The 24,466-nt window shown below is 39.8% G+C and overlaps 1 protein-coding gene across 1 annotated transcript; it reads right to left on the bottom strand.

The window, feature by feature from the left end:
- Positions 1 to 17,445: 17,445 nt before the first annotated feature.
- LOC143289982 (mitochondrial carrier homolog 2-like) lies at positions 17,446 to 24,368 on the bottom strand. The gene has a single exon (XM_076599272.1). It carries the CDS (start codon positions 24,353 to 24,355, stop codon positions 23,429 to 23,431), a length of 927 nt encoding a protein of 308 aa, XP_076455387.1. The 5' UTR covers positions 24,356 to 24,368; the 3' UTR covers positions 17,446 to 23,428.
- Between the last annotated feature and the right edge of the window lie 98 nt (positions 24,369 to 24,466).

The following is a 24,466-nucleotide window of genomic DNA, read 5'->3' as shown; positions in this document are numbered from 1 at the left end:
TGTGTGTGTGTGTGTGTGTGTGTGTGTGTTGTTGTTTTTAGTCTGTGTATTTGTGTGTGTACATTCATGGGTGAGCACATGGGTGTGCATATTGTGTGTGTGTGTGTGAGAGAGAGAGAGAGAGAGAGTGTGTGTGTGTGTGTGTGTCACTGTGTCTGCAAACAAGTGGACTAAAATGTCTGAAGGCGGCATACCAGGAAATGTTGTATGTCACCAGTGAGTAAATAGATTATTGGGAGTATTTATAACAAACTACTGGTATAATGCTAACATATGTATAGTCATGTGTGTGAGTGTGTGTGTGTGTGTGTAGTGTTTCCATGTAGGTGTGTGTGTGTGTGTGTGTGTGTGTGTGGTGTTTCTGTGTATGTGTGAGTGTATTTTTAAGAACAAGCGTTTGCGTTCACTTTCATGGTGATGGTTGTAGTTTACACTTCACTTGAATTTCACATCGCATTCATATTTATTATCAGTGAGCAGACTTGGTTTTGCTCAGTGTTGAGCAGTTATGTTACTCATACAAAGTCAAAGCAGTTTCCATTCTCAGTTGCCTATTGTTAACAGAAGCTTAGATAATTTTTTTTTTACACGTCTTTTTTTTTTTTGTTCCCTGTCTTCAGTAAATCTGACTAGTATTTATCTATGTCTCTTAGTGGAGGCTTTATTCATAGATTTTTTTTTTCTTTTTTTGCTTTTTTTTATATCCATGACATGGCAGATGACAACAGCAATATGTGTTATTATCAGGTTTATCCTGTTTGACCCCTCCCACCCCCTTATCCCCACTCCCCCTCCTTCCTTATACCCTTTCACCCAGCTTTTGTGTGTGTGTGTGTTTGTGTGTGTGTGTGTGTGTTTATTTAATAATTTGTACTGGTTGTTATTTCCAGTTTTGACAAAACAGGAAGCTGTGAAGATCTGCTGTGCTCATTCATTTGTTGAACGTCGACCTTTATTGGAGGTCTTTCTTATGAATGTTTTATGAAAGTTAGAGTTATTATACATATATATATATATATATATATATATATCTCATGCAGGCGCAGTTCGACCAACACTGATGAGATTTGACATGCGATGAGTTACGAAAATATGAGGCGACCAACGAATAAATATGATCATCACAATTCCACTCATCTCACTCCTCAGGGACAACTTGTTTAACTCACTCCGGATGATGGAACGCTATAGCGTTTCTGATATAAGGTAACATTCCGGACGACGGAATTCTATAGCGGTTTCGACAATTTTTTTTTCCAGGCTTTCCTCATGGGGTAGCATAAAAATCGCAGCTACACTGGGCATTGCAAACGTGTCAAGGGTCAAATTGAAATTTGGTGTCATATACTGTACCATGTCAAACTGATGCAAACTAGGCCTATTGGTTTGCTCTGCTTGGAAAGTTTCTTCGTGAGGTTCTGTAACTATACACTCGCTGGCCAGCCGTTGACCTTGGTACCCCACATGACAAGCTAATCTGCATACGTATCGAAAATAAAGTAAGTAAACTAGATCACGACAGCAGCTTTTTACTGCTGCTGAAGTGATTGAAATGTTTCAAACTGAAGGTTTTGACATCGATGAGGATGATGAAGATGTTGAATAAAGTATCTGCGGTGAATCAGTATCAGCAGCTCAAGGAGGCGTCACTGTGTTCTGACAAATCCATATACGCTACACCACATCTGCCAAGCAGATGCCTGACCAGCAGCATCACCCAACGCTGTATTGAAGAAAGCTACCAGCAAGAAGTTCTCAGCTTCTGAGGGCTGTGAAGAGAGGGAGGGGGTGAGTGTACACACGACGTGAGGAGAGGGGTCAGTGGGTCAAGTACAGGGAGTTTCATTCAGTTACTTTGTGTTTTGTTTTGTTTTTTTGTGATTTTTTTTCCTAACCCTAACAAATGGGTCGTCTGTAGGGGAAAGCAAGGGAGAAAACTATTGGTCTGGAGTGAGTTAACAAAACCATAGAAGTTACTGGGAAGGATACTGTCAGTGCTGTTGCTGGACAAACTGGAAGATCTACTTTTTTTTTCTTTTTTTTTTTTTTTTTTTTTATTGTGGATTGACCTTGCTTTCTTTCTCCATTTCTCTGCCTCTCTCTCTCTCTTCCTCTTTCTTTTCCCCCCTCTCTTTCTGTCTCCCTCTGTCTCTGTCTCTACCTGTCTGTCTTTCTCTCTCTCTCTTTTTCTTTCTCTCTGTCTCTCTTCCTCTGTCTGTCTGTCTGTCTGTCTGTCTGTCTCTCTCTCTCTCTCTCTCTCTCTCTATATATATATATATATATATATAGAGAGAGAGAGAGAGAGAGAGAGAGAGAGAGAGAGTAGGTAGGTAGGTAGGTAGGTAGTCAGGTTGGTAGATAGGTAGGTCGATAAACTTCATGAGAAACCATGACTGCCAAAGGTAGATAGATAGATAGATAGATGAAACTTCATGAGAAACCATGACTGCCAAAGGTAGATAGATAGATAGATAGATAGATGAAACTTCATGAGAAACCATGACTGACAAGTCAACGTTTTGAGGAAAACATGAGCAAGAAGTCAGTTTACTAGTCTTTGAAGACTTTCATTGACAATGTTTCAAACAAAAACAACAAAAAAGCCATCAACAAAGGACCAAAACAGCTGTGATCATCAGAGATTTTATAAGTAAAAAAAAATATTTATATGAACTACCTTGTAACCTCCCCCCCCCCCCCCCCCCCCCCCCCAAGCTTTTACCCTATGTCCAGTTGTTAGCCCAAATGAAGAATGAACGGGCGTTGGCTGGATACTGGAATCTTACAAGGTAGTTAAGGGTATCTGTTGATGTGTTATTGTATGAAGGACTATGACTCTCAAACTAGGAGGCAAAATTGCACTGGCTCTTAGTGCTGCAGCCTTGTGGGCTAGAGAGAGAGCTCCTTGAAACGTGTGATTGCATGTATGTCACACTTAGCATCACTAAAATGGTAGACAAACTTGAAGTCAATTCATGAAGGTTATTTCTCACCAGATCAGTACATCGGTGAATGAGTGATACTGGGGAGTATTTATAAGTTGATGTTTAGTTTGTAATAGTCAGTGGATGAGTGATACTGGGGAGTGTTTTAGCCGATATTTGATTTATAAAGTCAGTGAATGAATGATGTTGGGGAGTATTTTAGTTGATATTTAGGTTATAAAGTCATTGAATTACTGATATTTGGGGAGTATTTTTAGTTGATGTTTGGTTTATGAAAAGCAGTGTGTATCATAAAACACTGAGTTACTGATTAATAAATATTAGTCATGGCAAAAAATGTGCTGATCAGAAATTATGCATAAAATCCATCTATCTGATTTGGGAGCAAGTTGATGATTGAGGAGAAAATGTTGTTGACTGAGAAAAAAATGTCCAGTCTGAGCCTAGCATCAGAAATATACATTGCTCTTGAAAATAGTGTCCATTGTCCTGGAGTGATATTCTGTCCACCTTTCAATGTAACTTTCAAACAGTTGGAAAGGGGAGTTTCATTTTTTGTAGTTTTGATTTCTTTTTTTTTTTCTCTTTTTTTTTTTTTTCAAATGGCATTTGTCACTGTGTGTGTGTGTGTGGTTAGAGAGTGGAAATTGACGTGCTTTTTTCACATGCACAAGTGTGCTTTTCATAGTGTTTTGGAGTTAGCAGTAGTTTTCCATTAGCAGTGTGAAAACGTGGTTCTGGTTTGTCTGCGTGGACATAAAAAAAAAAAGATCGTCGTTCTAGACTGTATTGTGAAGAAGAGGTATTTGATCATGCCGCATCATCGGTTGCCGTTTTGACTTCTTTTTTTTTTTCTCTCTCTGTCTTATCATGATAATTAAAATCTTGCAACAAAGTGCAATTTTGAAAGAAGACATTGACAAAGATATATTTATACAGCAAAAGACAAGGAAACAATGTATGTCTCACCTTGTTTTTTTTGTTTTTTTTGTGTATGTATTTTTAAACAGGCTTGTTTGTTTGTGCAGGTTTGTTCCACTCCATGACATATATACGTCAACATGCAAAATGAGAAAAATAATGTTTCATTGACGATTGTATGTTTCTGATGTATTACTTTTCTTTCTTCTGCGGCTGTCGTTATTTTTCTGTTTTGTGTTGTTTTGTTTTGTTTTGTGTGGTTTTGTCAAAAACTTTGAAACAAATCTGTATTTATTAGATCACAAGCAGAGATCTTTGTTCATAGAATACAAGTAACATGTATATGTTTATTGTATGATTTTGTTGTTGTTGTCGATGTTAATATTAATATGTTTGTGGTATTTTTCAAAAGTTTTTAGTGTGTGCTTCATTTTATGTTTAACGTGTTTCGTTGTGTTTATTCGGAAATGGCATAATTCTGTTGCAAACTACACACAGCATGGCACTTTTTTTCCCCCCCAGCAAATGCAAGTATGAGCATGTGTGTTTGCTTGTGTTTATGCTAATGTGTGTCTGTGTGTGTGTGTTGTGTATGTGTGTGTGTTTGTGTTTATGGAGTCACATTAACAGCTACATTGTCGTGGAATAATGACTGTGTCACACATACACATGAATTTTATAATCGACTGCGCTTTGAGATTAATGAATGAAAACAGTGCATTGATTGTTGTCAGCACAAGCCATGTGGATGCAAAACAGACCAAGATTATTATATGATTATCATTGGTGCCATGTTTCCGACACGAAAAATTATTTCATTGGCTGAAAGGTGGACCGTGTATTGTTGGGTTATCAACTTGTTTTTGCTCAAGTCAAGAACTGCTTGCCATATTTCTTTTTTTTGTTTCATAAACTGGCAGATGCAAAAATACAAGCAAACAAAGAAAAGGCTGCTGTTATTATTACTTTTGTTTTAAAATTCGTATAAGAAATAATGGTGTATCAGCTGTTGTTTCATTTTATTTTGATTATCTTTACTTCTTTTTTTTTATATATATATACAGTTTTTTTTATGAAATAATGGTGTACCTGTTTGTATATGTTATGTTTTTGTTGTTGCTTTTCTGGAAGAAAATTGTGTGTTTTTAAATAAGAATTTCTTTCACTGAATTTGTTATGTTTATGAGATTGACACTATGAACAAATATGGTTAAACTGTAGCTGCTTCAGTCATTTCTTTTTTCTTTTTTTTTTTATAGATTCTATCAATGTATGTGAAACATTGTTTATGAAACATGCTTTTGTATCCAAACTTATGAACAAAAACTGCTTTTTGCTGGTTATGTTTGTTGCAAATGTTGAACAAAGCCATTGTTAGAATCTTTTGAAAGATTTACATTGCTCTTTTTGGCAGGTCTTTCATGAAATGATCTATTTCATTATGTTTTAACTGTTCATGTTTATCACATTTGTTGCTGTTAAGTTCAGTGTACCCATAATATAGTTGTCATTTGCCAACCTAACTACCACTAGGCTTTGTTCTCAGCAGCGACAAAAAATTAATGTTCACATTTTTTGCCGTAAGCTACAGATGCTAAGATTTGCAATGCATAGTTTGATTTATTTTGTCATTGTTGGAAATTCATCGCACCTTGTCATATCTGATCCCATTACACAGTTGCTGTTGGATCTTGTTCATTTTTATCACAAAATTTTGAACAGGCGTTAACGAAAAATGTCAAACTGCCAGTACCAAATATGACAAAAGCCCTTGGCAGATGATGTTCAGAAGCAAGGCAGATTTTGTTACTAATGAATTGTGATGTAAATGACCTCCGCCCTTGTCAAATAACATTTGCCATTCGTGTGAGTTTGTGACCAGTGAATGGAAATGCCAAGGCACAGTGCTATAGAAACTAAACCATTGCCCATCATACCAGAATGGGTATAATCTTCCAGTTTCAAAGGTAAGTCTTCGTCAGATACAAAACATGAGTGTCAAAGAATCGATAGACAGACAGAAATACGAAAAAAAACTTAGCCGTATGAAGAGCACAGGATCAGGAGTCAAGATGGCTGCCGGAAAAAGAGGGCGCTAGTCAGGGATGCACAAGGGAGGTAACCTACTTTGGGAGTGTCAAAGAATCGATAGACAGACAGAAATATGAAAAAAAACTTAGCAGTATGAAGAGCACAGGATCAGGAGTCAAGATGGCTGCCGGAAAAAGAGGGCGCTAGTCAGGGATGCACAAGGGAGGTAACCTACTTTGGGAGTGTCAAAGAATCGATAGACAGACAGAAATACGAAAAAAAACTTAGCCGTATGAAGAGCACAGGATCAGGAGTCAAGATGGCTGCCGGAAAAAGAGGGCGCTAGTCAGGGATGCACAAGGGAGGTAACCTACTTTGGGATGTTATCGGCCGTAGCTACTTTCGTTTTCTCCGCATAGGTGGGTAGTAGTTTGCACAGGACAGGAATCAGACCCCTGCCGGAGTCTGCACTAGTGGGTTACAGTAAGTATGTTACTTAAACATAATTTTAGGAAGAAAATTTCCTATTTTTTTAGTAGGTTGAACAAAAGAAGCGGCGTTTTCAGAACGTCAGAAGTGTGCATGCGTATTGCTAATCACTGCTGTACGTTTGTGCAAAAATATAAAATAATGGAGGAACAAGCAGAAGAAAGTACAGCTGCGATTTTTATGCACTGATAGTAATCTTTGATTGAACTTCGAGACTGGGGGTTAGTTTCTCTTTAGTTTATTTTAGTTATTTTCTCCTGTTTCTGTTCTGTCTCTGTATTTTTGTTTATTTTCCCTCTTTATTCTTCACAATGCAGAGTAAGTAATGATAATTATGATGTATGATAGTCTGCTGTGTCCGACTATGACCATCAGAACAGCAGAGGAGGTAATGCTGTCCCAACTCTCTGGGCTAGAATTTGACTATAGTGGAGAATGTCGTGCCCAAGTTACATCCCCTCTCTCTCAGCCAAGTGGGTTTTAGGACGGTCTGCATTGGGATGGTCCCCAAAGGCCAACTAGCCCCCAAGGCTGCAACACTAAGAGCCAGTGCTGTCTTGCCTCCTAGTTTGATGAATCATTATTATAAAGTGCATAATGTTGTGTGATGCACACAGTGTGCTGAATACACTCCACTCACATGATCCTTGCACTGACACAGCACATACACTCTTGAACAGCAGTCCACACACACACACACACACACTCACAGCCTGTAACATAGCTAAGGGAATGCTTGGCGAATTGAATATAATAAATATGTCTGATTTTTGTGGACTTAAAACGTCCACTGAGAAAAGGACAGACGCAGTCAGATGGAAAACGCGTCTGCACGCACATGGATATGCACATACACACACACACGGACACACACAGACACAGTAGACACACACACAGACACAGTAGACACACACACAGACACTCTCTCACACACACACACACACACACACACACACACGTCTAATATCGCTAACAGTGAAAAGACGTTAAACTAAAGAACGAACACACACACACACACACACACACACATACACACACAGAGGAGTACATGTGCAGATCACCAACATAAATAATAAAATAGATAAGAACTAATTATATGTTAAATAATCAGATAAAACAGTTGGGGCCAGGGGGGTGGGGGTGGGGGGGGTTAGGAAGGAAAACAAAAAAAAAGTGTGTTTAGCACAGCTGACAAGACACTCAACTGGCGTGTTTTAACAAGCATGTCACACTGTAGAAAATCAGGGCTGGTGTGACTGACATAAGACACTTGAGATAAGTAGGTGTGTGCCAGCAGAAGCAATGCTGATAAAATAACAACCAACTTTCGGGAGGTTATCAGCCGTAGCTACTTTTGTTTCCTGTAGACGACATAGACTGTTTTGTGAACAGGTGATAATTTTGAAGAATGGAGTTTCAGTTTCACGGAGGCAGCAAAGCATGCACTCTGATCCTTGCATGCTACACTCCATCCGTTTTTAACCCTTTCACTGCCAGTGTCGCATTTCAGCACCAGCCAGTGTAGAGCACCCCATGCCACTGAAATGCAACCAGATCATGGGTTTCTTGTCTGTGAACCTAATCACAGAATCACAGAAATGTTTGGCTATAGGCTAAAAGCCTTTTGCCCTCATAATCAGTGTCCATTTACGTGCTTTTGGATCACTGGTTGTGAACAGACCCTTGTTTAAATCAGGCATAGTGTATACTATATTTCTCTACAGCTCAATAAAGATTTAACTCTGTGGAAAATACATGGTCCTTAAACTTTTTGTCAATGTGATTTTTGAAGGCGTTTACCGATGGTGCATTGATGGTGTCATAGGAAAGGTTATTCCACAGATTTATGATACGGTTAGTAAAGAACTTGCGGAACTGGTTAGTTACAAAATTACTTTTGTTTATTTTGAAGTTGTGCCCTCGAGTTTTATCGTAGTTAGCCATAGTAAACAAGGAAGAGGTGGTGCAAGGATCATAAATATCGTGCATGATCTTGTATACTTCAATGAGATCACCTCTTAATCTTCTAAACTCTAGGCTAGGCATATTAAAAAGAGCCAGGCGCTCCTCATAACTAAGATCGCGGGTACTATTAGTATTAATGCTTTTAATTTTCAGTGGTAGGATAGGCCCAGTTTTCTAACCAACACAGCTATTTTTAGAGTAGACACCGTGGTTATAGCACAAGGAAATTTTGCACTCTAAATTGACGTGCGAATAGAGGGGGTTATGGGGAGCAGATGCCTGACTGGCACCACACCCAACCCACTTCTGCTCAGGCCCTGATAATTTCTTAAACTGGGACTATGGATTAGGCTCCAGAAAGAAGAACCAGTATCAGTATCAGTTGCTCGAGGAGGCGTCACTGCGTTCGGTCAAATCCATATACGCTACACCACATCTGCCAAGCAGATGCCTGACCAGCAGCGTAACCCTACACGCTTAGTCAGGCCTTGAGAAAAAAAAAATTAAATAAATAAATGAAATGAAATAAAATAACAAAACTTTTTTTTTTAAATTTATAAAAGAAAGAAAGAAAGAAGAGCATATTGGAAATGAAGGAAGTGATTAAAAAGGCTGTGCCAGTCTTGAATAAACGCTAATTTGTGTTTCATTTTGAGACTAAAATCCATTGAGGCAACCATGTGGTTTTTTTTCTGTATTGTCCATGTATTCTGTGTAGCATATTCAGGATTAAAAAGGCTATGTCAGTCATGACTAAATGCTGATTTGTGTTTGCACGTTTCTTAGGTGTAGGTGGTGCTTTCTTCGAAAATTTGATTTAAAAAAAAAGATTTTATGTATGATAGTATGATCACTTATTTACTTCAGTTTGAGCATCTGTGGCCTTTTATTTGACAGGGAGAGGCTGGTCATCATTTATTGGATACAATTATCATTTTATGTTTGATTGTGTCTTTTGACGGGCGCAATAGCCGAGTGGTTAAAGCGTTGGACTGTCAGTCTGAGGGTCCCGTGTTCGAATCACGGTGACGGCGCCTGGTGGGTAAAGGGTGGAGATTTTTACGATCTCCCAGGTCAACATATGTGCAGACCTGCCAGTGTCTGAACCCCCTTCGTGTGTGTATGCAAGCAGAAGATCAAATACGCACGTTAAAGATCCTGTAATCCATGTCAGCGTTCGGTGGGTTATGGAAACGAGAACATACCCAGCATGCACACCCCCGAAAACGGAGTATGGCTGCCTACATGGCGGGGTAAAAGCCCACTCGTGTGCATACGAGTGAACGCAGAAGAAGAAGAAGATTGTGTCTTTTTTTTTTTTCTTAGCATGTATATACTGTATGGAAAGTTCGATCACAGTTTGTAAACTGGGGGAGTTTGAGAAGAGGAAATGAAATGCAGCTGGAAGTGATACATATTGAATCCTTTCCCCCATCCCTCCATTTATTATCCTCGATCTGTGAACCATGGTTGTGTTGAGTTTGGATCAAACAAGCTTCGCTCACTGCCTTACCAATCAAAACCAGCACTCCTTTGTTGACATGGGGTCCGTCTTCTTTGTTATTTTGTGGCTGTCTTTGTTATTTTGACAGTTACACACACTGCATGGTGATCTGAGGTTTCTGACGTTTCCTGTCAAGCGCTAAATGTTTTTTTTTTCTCTCCAATTGTCAGTGCAATTTTTATGCATTGGTTTTGGACTCTTGTTGTGAATTTTAGATCCCAGTATACATACTGCTTTTGCCTTATTGTTGTTTATTGCTTGTGCGCGCGTGTGTGTGCATGTGTGCATGAGTGTGTGTGTGTGTGTGTGTGTCGTGTGTGTGTGTGGATGAGTGAGTGGGTGCTAAGCAGGAAAAATTTTGTTGATTGTCTGCTGCTGATGTCCACATGAATTGCAGACTTTTATACCATGAGCTGTGCGCAGTCTTTGTTTGACAGTATTGATCACAGTGCATACTGTTGATCACCAGATTTGATTATTTCTCTTATGAGTAAATATATTTCTGATACAGCGTGTATATTTGATTTGACTTTGTTGTAGAAATGCTTGCTGAAAAATTCATGGTTGTGAGTTATTGCTTGATACAGATCTGTATATTTTTTCTAGTACAAAATATTGATGTTTATGACATTGTTGCAAAAATTGTTTTCTGACCTACGAAGTTTGTGATTTTGTACCACTTTTTGATTATGAATTTTGAAGTTCGAAATATAAAAAGTTGGTTATTGTTTTGTATTGTTGCTGAAATTGCTTTGTTATATAAATTGCTTTGTTATATGAGAATGATTTTTGTTTTCTGTGGAATACTTCATATATGATTTTCATATTTTTTATGGAATTATTTACTTTGTTTTTAGTTTTAAGACTTGCTTTGTTTTGGAAAACAGTTTTCAGTTTGTTTTTCACGAAAATGCCTAACATGACAAAACACAATTACTGTTAGACTGATTTGAGCTTCATGTCAGTTATAGAAAATGGTTGTAGTTTCACTGCACCAAAGATTTGGAACTCACTGCCTTCCGTTATGTTTTGAACTCTCTACATCTGATAGAGTTCAAAAGTGGAGTTAGAAATATGTTTGAATAGCCAGGTATTCTTTTACCTGCAACATAGACTGTGTGTGTGTGTGTGTGTGTGTGTGTGTGTGTGTGTGTGTGTGCATGCACACGTTTGATATTAATGCATTGTGTATGAACTGTGTGAAAGGGAGAGAATGGCACATTGGGTTGCTCATGCAAGGTTTCCTGCTTTATTGCAGTGATTATTATGGTTATTACAATATCATTTGTAAAATGTCAAGCACTTTATCATGACGTATTCCATCGATTTCTTGTAATTGTCTTGGAATGGGCTTGAGTTTATTCTCCATTTGCAATACTGTTTGTTTAAAGGGTTTGTTGTTGTTGTTTGGTGTTGTTAGATTTTTGGTTTGGTTGTTTTTTTGTTAATCTTTTGTCAGTACTTTGTCTTTTTTTGTCTTTTTTTTTTTTTAACAAATGAGGATGAATTAAGCAGAATGGCTGAAACTTCGAGCACATGCTTTATTACTTATTCCAGAGTTTAATAGTATTAAAAGTATGATGGAGCGGACTGCTGCATGTTTGGTGTTGGGGAATGGTGTGTATTTGTTTTTGGCCTTAAGTTTTGATTTTTTTTTTAATTTAAGATAATTTTTTTTAATGATATAAATATACTCCATTCTCTGATATGGTCTCTCATCCGTCTTGAACCACATTGTCCAGATAGTGTTTGTATTATCACAGCAGATTTAGATAAACGTTCTGACTAAAGTGGGCTTTTTCTGGCTAGAGGTGTAACTTCATTGCTTCCACAAGCTGTTTTGTCATGCAGTGTGTGTGTGTGTTTCATGGGGCTTGTGCTTATATCTTCTGGGTCAACAAACTAACACTGAAACTGCTGCCCAAAATCTAGTGACCAATAGTTTAATGAATTTAGGCCTCTCGCTATTGTCATGCTGTACAGAAACATTAACCAATATAGAATAAAACATGAAATATCAAAATACTGTTTTATTATATAACAGGCACATAGTACTAGACTTTTCTGTAGCTGATTTATTTTTCAAGCTCACACAGTTTCAGAGCTTGATTTAAATATATGTATATAAGAACCATGATAATTTTTATTATTGGCGAATAATCTTGCTTGGCCATTTACAGTTGCAAGTGTAGTGAGGGGGTGGGGGGGGATAGAAAATTCTGTGTTTCTAGTCAAACAGACATGTTCTCAGCCTGTGGGTTACTATACTGCAGAGTATAGTCCTTGTAAGCTGCTGGTTAGTGTTCGGAGAAGTTGCAGAGCAATATCTATCATCACATTGATGAAGCTTCATTTTATGAAAATGATATTTTCAACAGAGAAAATGAAAATTTTTCGTTAGTTGTCAGCCATTTTATTGATAGATATATACATATACAGAGGTGGACAGGGGAAGACAGAGGTGGACAGGAGGACAAAGACAGAGGTGGACAGGGGAAGACAGACAGAGGTGGACAGAGGAAGACAAAGACAGAGGTGGACAGAGGAAGACAAAGACAGAGGAAGACAAAGACAGAGGTGGACAGAGGAAGACAAAGACAGAGGAAGACAAAGACAGAGGTGGACAGGGGAAGACAAAGACAGAGGTGGACAGGGGAAGACAAAGACAGAGGTGGACAGAGGAAGACAAAGACAGAGGTGGACAGAGGAAGACAGAGGAAGACAGAGGAAGACAAAGATAGAGGTGGACAGAGGAAGACAAAGACAGAGGAAGACAAAGACAGAGGTGGACAGGGGAAGACAAAGACAGAGGAAGACAAAGACAGGGGAAGACAAAGACAGAGGTGGACAGGGGAAGACAAAGACAGAGGGGACAGGGGAAGACAGAGGTGGACAGGGGAAGACAGAGGTGGACAGGGGAAGACAGAGGTGGACAGGGGAAGACAAAGACAGGGGAAGACAGAGGTGGACAGGGGAAGACAGAGGTGGACAGGGGAAGACAAAGACAGAGGTGGACAGGGGAAGACAGAGGTGGACAGGGGAAGACAAAGACAGAGGTGGACAGGGGAAGACAGAGGTGGACAGGGGAAGACAAAGACAGAGGGGACAGGGGAAGACAGAGGGGACAGGGGAAGACAGAGGGGACAGGGGAAGACAGAGGTGGACATGGGAAGACAGAGGTGGACAGGGGAAGACAGGGGTGGACAGGGGAAGACAGAGGTGGACAGGGGAAGACAAGACAGAGGGGACAGGGGAAGACAAAGACAGAGGGGACAGAGGTGGACAGGGGAAGACAGAGGTGGACAGGGGAAGACAAAGACAAAGGGGACAGAGGTGGACAGGGGAAGACAGAGATGGACAGGGGAGACAGACAGAGGGGACAGGGGAAGACAAAGACAGAGGAGACAGAAGACAGAGGTGGACAGAGGAAGACAAAGACAGAGGTGGACAGGGGAAGACAGAGATGGACAGGGGAAGACAGAGACAGAGGGGACAGGGGAAGACAAAAACAGAGGAAGACAAAGACAGAGGGGACAGGGGAAGACAAAGACAGAGGTGGACAGGGGAAGACAGAGGGGACAGGGGAAGACAAAGACAGAGGTGGACAGGGGAAGACAAGACAGAGGTGGACAGGGGAAGACAGAGGTGGACAGGGGAAGACAGAGGGGACAGGGGAAGACAAAGACAGAGGTGGACAGGGGAAGACAGAGGGGACAGGGGAAGACAAAGACAGAGGTGGACAGGGGAAGACAAAGACAGAGGGGACAGGGGAAGACAGAGGGGACAGGGGAAGACAGAGGGGACAGGGGAAGACAGAGGGGACAGGGGAAGACAAAGACAGAGGTGGACAGGGGAAGACAAAGACAGAGGTGGACAGGGGAAGACAGAGGTGGACAGGGGAAGACAGACAGAGGTGGACAGAGGAAGACAGACAGAGGTGGACAGGGGAAGACAAAGACAGACGGGACAGGGGAAGACAAAGACAGAGGTGGACAGAGGAAGACAAAGACAGAGGTGGACAGGGGAAGACAAAGACAGAGGTGGACAGGGGAAGACAAAGACAGAAGTGGACAGGAGATTGATTATACATTCAGTTTGATTTTCTGTTCAAACTTGAGAGAAAGGGCAAGAGTGGGATTCGAACCCAGACCTTCTTATATATATATATATATATATATACACACATATGATAGTCAGTCGTGTCCAACTATGACCATCAGAACAGCAGAGGAGGCAACTGCTGTTCCGACTATTTGGGCTAGAATTTGATTGTAGTGGAGAGTGTCTTGCCCAAGTACATCCCCACTCTCTTGGCCAAGAGGGTTTTAGGACAGTCGGCATTGGGATGGTTCCCACAGGCCAACTAGCCCACAAGGCTGCAGCACTAAGAGCCAGTGCAATTTTGCCTCCTAGTTGAGAGTCATAGTCCTTCACAAAAGACTAAGCTGTAAATGGTTTCCCATTGACTGGATAAACCATTGATAATACAGCTCTCACTTTGCTGTTGGCCTAAATGTAAGCTTATGTCAATCTGTGATATAAGCCGAGTGTTGGCTTCACGGACACTGTATTGGCAGGTAAGCGTCTTAACTCACTCAGTACGGCCAGTCCTCTCTTCTCCTCTACACAGACCCCTCGGATGTCCAGTGGGTGTCTGAATGACCCAACCTTTAGCTTCCGTCGTCAGAATTGTGGTATTCTTTGTCAACATCCACCTCTTCAGTATAAGAGCCTTCCACTTGCACTATTTTGATGATGGTAATTGGGGTGAAACGCTGTTAACGTCGTCTCTTTCGCCTTTCGTATGGAAAGAGTTAACCATCCTGCCACCTTGTTCCTCATTATCTTACCCTAAAATCCTTTATTACCGGCATGTATCCTGTGTATGACATCAGGTTTTCAATTCTCCTTCAGACACTCTTTCAGGTGATTTACGCTATGTGGGTCTGGTATCCTGAGGCGTGACTTCCATCTTCTATCATTTAAGTGCTGGTCTGTAAAATGTTGGGTATCTTATTTCATCTCTTTTTTTTCTTTTTCTTTTTTTTTCTACAGTGTTGAGTAAAGTTACAAACCATGCTTCCAGGTTTTTTGGACTGAATTTGAAAATTTTTGAAAATCTGTTTTGACAATTCCTGTTATTTTAAAACTTTTATATTCAACACATAGTTTTCAGTGCTCTGCTGGCGTGGCAACGTTCAGACTTTTGTGAAATCTGTGGGTTGTGATAAATTCTTTTCTGTTTTTGTTGTTGTTGTTATTGTGGTGGGGTTTTTTTGTTTGTTTGTTTTTTGTTTTGTTTTGCTTTGTTATTAATCCAGCTACTACCAGTATAGTCGGTGTGCAAAGATAGAGATCTTTCACCTGTTGTTGTATTTGTTGGTCAGTACATATCAACATTTGATTTTTGTTGCTGTTTCCTTTTTGTACTGTGATGGATTAAAGTTATCTGAAAACAACTGCATTGTCTCACTTTTTCTTCTTCGTTTGTGGGCTGCAAATCCCACGTTCACTCGTAAGTACACAAGTGGGCTTTTTCATGTATGACCATTTTTACCCTGCCATACAGGCAGCCATATTCCGTTTTGGGGGGTGTGCATGCTGGGAATGTTCTTATTTCCATAACCCACCAAACGCTGACATGGATTACTGGATTTTAACATTTGTATTTGATCTTCTGTTTGCGTATACAAGGGTTCAGGCACAATCGGGTCTGCACATGTGTTGACCTGGGCGATCAGAAAAATTTCCACCCTTTACCCACCAGGTGCTGTTACCTAGTTTCGAACCTGGGACACTCAGATTGAAACAACTCGGCTATTGCGCCGGTCGCTCACTCTTTCAAAAACGTACGTTTTCCAGTTTCCTTCTTTCTTTTTTTTCTTCTTTTTTTGTTTTTTTAGTATGGAAGAAATACCACGCAGGGATCCTCTTCTTCTTCTTCTGCATTCATTCGTATGCACACGAGTGGGCTTTTACATGTATGACCGTTTTTACCCCACCATGTAGGCAGCCATACTCCGTTTTCGGGGTGTGCATGCTGGGTATGTTCTTGTTTCCATAACCCACCGAACGCTGACATGAGTTACAGGATCTTTAACGTGCGTATGTGATCTGCTTGCGTTTACACATGAAGGGGGTTCAGGCACTAGCAGGTCTGCACATATGCTGACCTGGGAGATTGTAAAAATCTCCACCCTTTACCCACCAGGCGCCGTCACCGTGATTCGAGCCTGGGACCCTCAGATTGACAGTCCAACGCTTTAACCACTCGGCTATTGCGCCCGTCACGCAGGGATCCAAAATATGTGTGTGTGTGTGTTGCGGTTATTGTTGGTTTGTTGCTGACTGCTTCAAAGAAAATATTTCCTGTTCAAGCATGCAAGCATATTTATATGTTCTGGAGCAGGGAGATTTACCATGAGGATCAACACAAACACACACACACACACAAAAGGGGGGTGTGGGTTTGGGAGGGTAGGCATTGGGCAATAAGTGTTCAAGTGAAACCGTCTTCATGGCAGACTCATTGAATTTTTCAGCCGAGTGCTATTTAGCATTGTGTGTGCCTGCATGTTACCTGTGATGTGTGAAACAGCAAGGATATGGTTTTTAAAGTTGTGTTGGGTGGTAGGTTTCTTATTGAAATTTGTCACTTCTTGTTTGTGTGTGTGTGTGTGTGTAAGTGACAGTAAGTTGTGTGTGTGTGTAAGTGACAGTAAGTTGTGTGTGTGTGTGTAAGTGACAGTAAGTTGTGTGTGTGTGTAAGTGACAGTAAGTTGTGTGTGTGTGTTTAAGTGACAGTAAGTTTGTGTGTGTGTGTGTGTGTGTGTGTGTGTGTGTGTGTGTGTCCTAATTGAGTTTGTATCCATGTTGATCTTCTGCTTGTGTATACACATAAAGGGGGTTCAACACAAAAAGAACGCTAATGCACAGGCTGTTAGCTGGATATCTGCCTTCTTCACTCAATTTTCTCTTGTGTCACACATGCATGCATGCCCTTATGTATACACACACTCTCTCTCTCTCACACACACTGGAGGTGTGTACTACTGCACAGCATACAAGTGACAACAGCTTTTTTTCATGCGTCATAGCTGATTTTTCAATCAATGTTTTCAGGTTTTTTGTTGATAATGTTCGTCTGTTCAGTGTCAAACTGCAAAGGAACAACAGAAACAATTTTTCAGGTTTTGAAACTGCACAGTCATGATTATTTTGCAGAAAATTGAGAGAAACCTATTAAAAAAAAAAAAAAAAAAAAAAAAAGCTTTTCACTGACTGACTTGCTAAAAAATCAACAAGTTATGTGACATACTGGCTGCCACATTGTTATGTCATTTCAAATTTGTATGTATCAACAACCAGCTGCAAACCTGAAGCCTGCTAACAGACACTTTCTGAACATTGTTATCTGAATTATATATATATATATATATATATTGATTATTTAAAAAAAAAAAAAAAAACCTCTAGGGAGAGCTGGACAGTACAAGGTCTTCAGAGAGAAGAGTATATATGTGTAATGTATCATATCTGACACACTTTACACACACATTTGCTCACACACATACAGAGAACAAAATCCCATTCAACCATTCGTCCTGCTTTATTCTTCTCAGTTGCACAAAGGATCATAAAATATTCTGTTAAAAAATAACCCAGAAGCAGAATAGTGAAAGAATACTTGTAGTAGTATTTATACATGAACAATAAATCCTTTCCTGTGAACATGAAACCCATTACATTTCAAGCAAGCATGTATGTGTGTGTGCGGTGTGGTGTCTGTATGTGTGCATGCGCATATGCATGCTTATATATTATATATATGCATAAGCAAATTATGTTAGTCATGTAACAGAATTACATGTTACTAATAAACCAACAACAACAAAAAGTAACATATCACTACAGCAACAGCAATATAATCCAAAGAAAGCAGTTAATCTATACAGACATCCACTAAAACGTGTTCTGACAGAAAATCCTACTGACATGTAAACACCATGACTTACTCAAAGTACAGAATGAGATATTAACTAAAGAAAACTGTAACACCACCAATTTAAATCAAAAGATCACTCCAATATAAGGGAATATGCAATCTGAACAAGGAGCAGTTAGTTGTTGGTTAAGTTATGCAAAGTGATCTAAAAACTGACAAGAGCAACATAGCTGCTTTAGTTAAAATCCCTGTGAACCACATGAGGCCGTACCAAGATCGCCCAACTAAATTCTTAAAGATCTCAACCGCATTTATTTTTTAAACAAAAAAAACTCTGATTAAGAGCGAAACAGAAAGAAACTCAGGTGGAAATTGTGATAAAAACAGTTTCATGCTGCTCGTTTAAAAAAAAATTCAAATTTAGCATTGATTTAATGACCCACCATGCTTTGGGGGTGGGGGGTGGGGGGGGGAAGGAGGATAGGTTGTGCTGGTGACTGTGATGAAAACATTATCAATGAACACTTACTTCATTAACAATTTACCAATTCAGTGTTAACTGAATACCCCAACATGCCTTTTTTTGGGAAGAGGTCTTTCTCACAAATGTGCCTCATTTGTGGATAACAATTTTAACAGAACAAACAGTCCTTTTGTAGCATAAATCACGAAATAGCATGAGTGCAAACAAACAATATTGATATAGAGGGGGGCAGTGTGGGGGAGGAGGGGGTGGGGGGGAAGGTGGAATCTTTTTTTTTCTTTCTTCTGTTTTTTAAATGTGATCCGCTGTTGGCACACAGAAATTTACAAACAAAACCCCCCTTCTCACCTCTGGTGCAGTCAGTTGACCACAGACCCTACAGCTGATCCCTGCAATGCCTTTGCAAGCAAAGATACTCTTGATCAGTTGGCACAATGCTGAAATCAAAGTGCATCCTACGATTCCAAAGAGTGCACCTTCTATACACGAAATGATGCAGGACAGCCTTGCAAATTGCAAATCATGGTGCTCATTAAATTCACATGGTTCTTTACATTAATCATTTCTAATCCTTGCACTCAGTTCTCTCTCTCACCCCCACCCTTCCCCCCCCCCCCCCCCCCCCCCCACCACCCCCCTCTCTCTCTCACACACACACACACAATTTCGACCCCAAGTGATGCAAATAAAAAGCCGTTTGTAAGGAAAAGAAACTCATAACCTTCTTGATTTGCTGTGAATGCATGCGCTTGCAACAGACAGGAAATGAACCCCGGACGACATTTTATCTTAATAACAACACTTTCTAAATTTTTAAGGAATGGTAATTAATGTGCTGTTGAGGTAAGCATAATATTATTCCTGTTTTATGAATACTGGTTTATATCATTTGTAAGAAAAGATTCTAACTGCCAAGTCCATAATCTTTTACTGTTTACATGTACAGTAACAACAATTAACATTTCCTAAAATGCACACACAACACTCTGGTATTATCCAGACAAATCTATACTTAGTTTTTTTTGTTTTTTTTTTTTTTTATCCAAGGAAAAAGCTCAACACACAGTTTACATGTTTTGGTTTAAATAGAAAGAAAGAAGATACCCTTTATCAGCGAATATACTGACAAAGCAAGAAATTTACACTTTTGCATAAATCATTACTGATCAATAATAGATTAGACAAGCCCCAATTTTACAATCCGCAGCAATAATATTAATAGCAAAGGTCTCACCATTACATCAAAAACAAAAGTCACATTCTTTCAGAGTCACATACATTAACTGTAATAAGACAGCAAAGGTATTACCAGCACAGAGAACTTATTCCTCACACCTTCTTTCAGACTCATTTGCAGACTTAATTTATAAATGAGACAAAATTTATTTATAAAAAAAAAAAAAAAAAAAAAATAATAATAATAATAAAAATAAAAATCATCTGGTCTCATTTTCTTGAGAACTCAAAACAGAAAAAAAAAGAACAACTGTGTTCCAACTCTCTGATTCATAAACCTGCGAGAGGAAAAGAGAGAGGCTGACAGAGACTGAGAGATAGCCAGCGAGACTGGCAGGCAGGCCGGCAGACAGACAGAACAATACCTGGCAGTTTGTGGCACATTCTCTCACACTCCAGTGGCGAGTTGCATTATGAGCGAACTTAGCAGCACTAAGTTTGCTTATCGTTAAGAATGTTCCTAACTCCACAGTTAACTCCATATATATATATTTAGGAACATTCTTAACTCTTCAGCAAATAGTGCTGTAAAGATCACCTCATGCAACCCACCCCTGGGACTGTCTTGACGTGTTGGACAGTTCAAACCAAGCCCAGACTTGAGAGGGAGTGAAATTTTGCACAATTCACACCAAACCAAACCAAAAAAAAAAAAAAAAGGGAATGTGAGTAAAAAGCTGGCCTTTCATGGAGTAACTGCTCACTACAATCACTGTAAGACAGCAAAGGATCCAATGACTCAGCTACAAAATCATGAGTGTCACTCAAGAGTCTTCAAAAAGTAGAGGTTTTTCATTCCTCTGTACCAGTCTGCTTTGGACAGCACTGTTGCAAATGCAAAAAATGTGTGTGACTGTGAACATTAGTTGTTTTGGGTGGTTGTTTTTTTTTTTTAAACCTAAAAATTCATACTACTACTAGTGTCAGTATCAATGAAATTTCTTACAATTATCTGTAATTGTAATCAAAATAAAACAAAAAATGCAGATCAAGAAAAATGGTTTAAGACACATACAAAACAGTGCTTCTCGTAACAAGAAAAACACTGAGCACCCACACACATGCACGCACGCATGCATGCACACGCACACACACACACACGGAGAACAGGAAGAACAAGAAAGAATAAACACAGCTCATTTCAAGTTGTCAGAACAGCAGATATTCCCAGCTGCCTAACAGTACCATAAAACCAACAGAATTACATACTTTACAACAACTCTTCATCTCCAAATGATCACAACAAAAAGACCACAAAGTGAGTGACGCACTGGGGCAGACACTCTTTTTTAGCAACAAGTTGCTGAATGGTGATGCCTATGTTCTGCTTGGATGGACATTTGTAGCAACCAATGAAACAAAGTTGAAAATTATGTCACTGGTAACACATTTATCATGAGGGATTACAACGGCTCAGTAATAAAATAACCTAAGCACACGAACATCATGCTGTAGTGTAGGTTATGAGGAAAACTTGAGTTCAACTGTTGACTGAGCGCTCATCAGTTTATGATGGAAGAAAACAAGGACTGAACAGAGGTGATAGTTGTCACTCGAGACTCATGAGCAACTTTTGAACCTCGTAAAGTCCTGTATGTTTCGAGTAAAAGGGCTGAGAGTGTTAACTCAGTAACTGATGAGTTAACAGATAATCAATGGTAATCACAATCACAGTCAAAACTTCCAAACTTATGAGAGAGTAGCAGTAGTGGTAGTCTTCAGTTTAACATAGCTTTCAACTTCAAGTAACATTAGATGGGGAGAGAAAAAAAAAGGGAGGAGGGGGATGGGAGGTGGGTGGCTGGGGAGGGGAGTGGGAGAAGAATAGTGTGGGTAGGATAGTGTATGTGTCACAGTGTGTGTGGGTGTTTGACACCGGCAACTGACAGCTCAGTGCTGGGAATTATGGTACTGATTATGAATACGATAAAACTGGGAAAAAAAAAAGAAAAAAAAAAGTTTTTTTCCCTTAAAATTTACTTTCTCTCCCTTACTTCTATCTGCTGCACCTTGCCAAAAGTGCCAAGGGTGGAGGAGAAATGTGCCACAGACTGCACTGGTCAGGCTACAGTATTACAGTATTAGTATCACTTTCCCCTCAGTTCACAAAATCAGGTCCTATCACCGTACTACTATCACAGAAATCTAGCTTTTCAATTCAAGCTCAACCAAAGAAAAAAGGCCAGTGAAATCAAAATAAATATATACTATCTATTACAATACTTAAAATTTGTGCACACACATAATACCGTACCTTCCACGTCACACCAAAATCCAATCAACAACTGCTTGACCAATCTCTAAACTTCTGTATGTACCTGGTTGTAGTTTTGAAACTTGTTTCACAAACTGTCAATTTTTTTTTTCCCTCAATAATTTAGTTTTCAATACAGAACTTTATGATCAAAATGAAGATGGAAAATTTTTTGAGTTCTGATGAACTCGTAAACATTTGCAGTTTGCACCTATCACAATGGGAACAAAGAACTCAAAAAGTGGGGGGAAAAAACACACAAAAAAACACACAAAAAACACACACAGACTGACAAAGATACACACAGAGTGACATACACAAAATGTGTGGCACAGCTGGCTTACACTGCTGTATCATAATAATATAATACATGACTAACTGCCTTAGTGCAATGTACAGTGTTTCAATTTAGTTATCTTGAAACTTAAAGTCACTGCATCTACTTGTACAACATCTGACTTTTGAATCCGTAGGTTATGTTAAGTTCTTCATAGAAAATCAAAAGTATCTTCACTCTCGTCTAACTTCCATACATGCCTGACGTTCTATCACTTGGTTTCAACTGCTAAAATGTAAAAAGTCTACCAAAGTCCATTGCATTCGAGCAGAGAAATCAATGCCACCCCAATTTTTTGCAAGAAATAATCTAAGTCCTGTCATTTTTTTCATTCATTAACTACATTTGGATTTCATGCCACCAAACTCTGCTACCATGTTGCAAATCGCTCTCCTCTTCATCTGATGCTTGGTGCAGATTTTTTGCGTAGGATCAGTGTTGGTCAAGGAATATAGATAGCTGTTCCTGTTTCACTATCCACAAATAATCATAATATTTGGGAGGCGTTTCCTACAGACCTTTTCAGGACATTAAGTCACTCTCTGGCTGGCATTGGGGCAGGGGTAAAATGACTATCATTTCTACTGGCTGCAGAGAGCACCTGTGCCTTGTCTAGGGGTCTAGGAGTGATGATTGGTGAAATTAAATGTCATGAAATCATGTTGCTTAAAAAGTATGCACACACGCCAAAAAAAAAAAGAAAAAAAAAGGAAAAAAAAAAACACACACAAAAAACCTACACCAACAATAATAAATGTAAAATACTAAAATAATATCAACTAATCTATTATTATAAACAAATATTTTGAAGGCTGAGGGGAAAATGAAAACAACACTATCATTCATACCATTTACATTTTCTAACATTATGATTACCAGTCCAAAAACAAAATAAGGAAAAAAAGGAATTTTGATAACTGACAAAGTTAGTCATCTCTGCAACTGAATATTCAAGAAAATCTTGCTAAACCTTTTTGTCTTTCAACATGTCACTGATTAAAGAATCTGTGAGTAAACTACTCAATTCTTCTGAATAAAATTTACTCAGCTCTTGAAATAAGCGTGAAAAAGCATCTAATGACCAATCACTAAAAATTTCATCAAAAATCAAAAGGCAAGTTTTCACTTATTCATATCAATATATGTAATATTAGACACATTCTTTTGAATAATGTTACATTCATTCACCATGTTCTGATGACATGCTCATGATGTTATTTCTAGGTGAAGTTTTCCATTCTATTTCTACAGAGCACATCATATATATAATGATATATGTCATTAATTCAACATCTGATGAGCAAAATCACATGCATTCTATGCTCCAAAAGGTCTTGGAGCAGCCACAATCTTTCCCTCACGGTAAATTACTGGTCCATGGTAATAGCGCCAGAACATACTGGCACCACGCTTCAGCTGGCCCTTGGCTCCCAGGTCAGAGAAACAATCCAACCAGTTGTCGTAGCGCGGCATGCGAGGCGGACTGGCAGCCACCAGACCAGATCCGTTGACAGCCATGATGTTGCTGGTGAGGGTGAAGGGGTAGGTGAAGTGGGACACCACCAGGCCACACGCTGCAGCTGTGTACGACTTCATGTCCTTCTCCTCCACCAGATACCGGTTGAGCAGCCTGGCCAGGAAGTTGGTGACCCACACCATCAACACCTCCCCAACCAGCCGTGGCATCAGGCCCGCAAAGAAGCCCAGGATCCCATCGTTGTCGTAAATCTCACGTATGGATGAGAACACCGAGTCGTAGGTGGTTTCCCTGCCGACGAACTGCAGCATGCATCGCACGGTGATGACCTGCAAGGGGTGACTGGCGACGATGCCGCAGCATCGCGAAATGGTTTCCTGTGTCGTGTCGATGCAGAAACCTTTCAGCCACACTGCCAGCTCGTCCTCCTCCTCACCTTCGTTGGCCTGTCGCGTCTGCAGGTCTGCTGCGACAACTTTCAGTTTCTCCGCAACACTATTTTGCACGAAGTTTCCCAAAGTTCCGGACAGTACACGCGGAAATAGACCGCGGTAGAGGCCCGAAAACCCGTCCACTTTGTGGATATGGGAGATGTACTGCAAGACATTTGGATAAATAAGCGATTCTTTGCCAAAAAGAGAAACTGATGGGGTAGGAGGTAGAGGTTCGTAACCCGCCTGAATCAATACCTTTGCATATCCCAGTGGGTGCAAAGCAGTGGTTACAAACGCACCTGTTCCGTACTGGGCTAAGGTTATCGCAGCCATCTTGTCAGGTGGATCTGCCGCATAGGAAGGAGAAAAGGGCAAACGGAGTTGCTTCCCGTAGGTAAAAAATGATCCAATGACTGAAAATGTTACATCGGTGTCTAGGATAAA

Source organism: Babylonia areolata, chromosome 14, assembly GCF_041734735.1.
Source record: "Babylonia areolata isolate BAREFJ2019XMU chromosome 14, ASM4173473v1, whole genome shotgun sequence".
NCBI classification, from domain to species: Eukaryota; Metazoa; Mollusca; class Gastropoda; order Neogastropoda; family Buccinidae; genus Babylonia; species Babylonia areolata.
The sequence above is the reverse complement of the archived record's forward strand: the minus strand, read 5'-3'. Positions and strand labels throughout refer to the sequence as shown.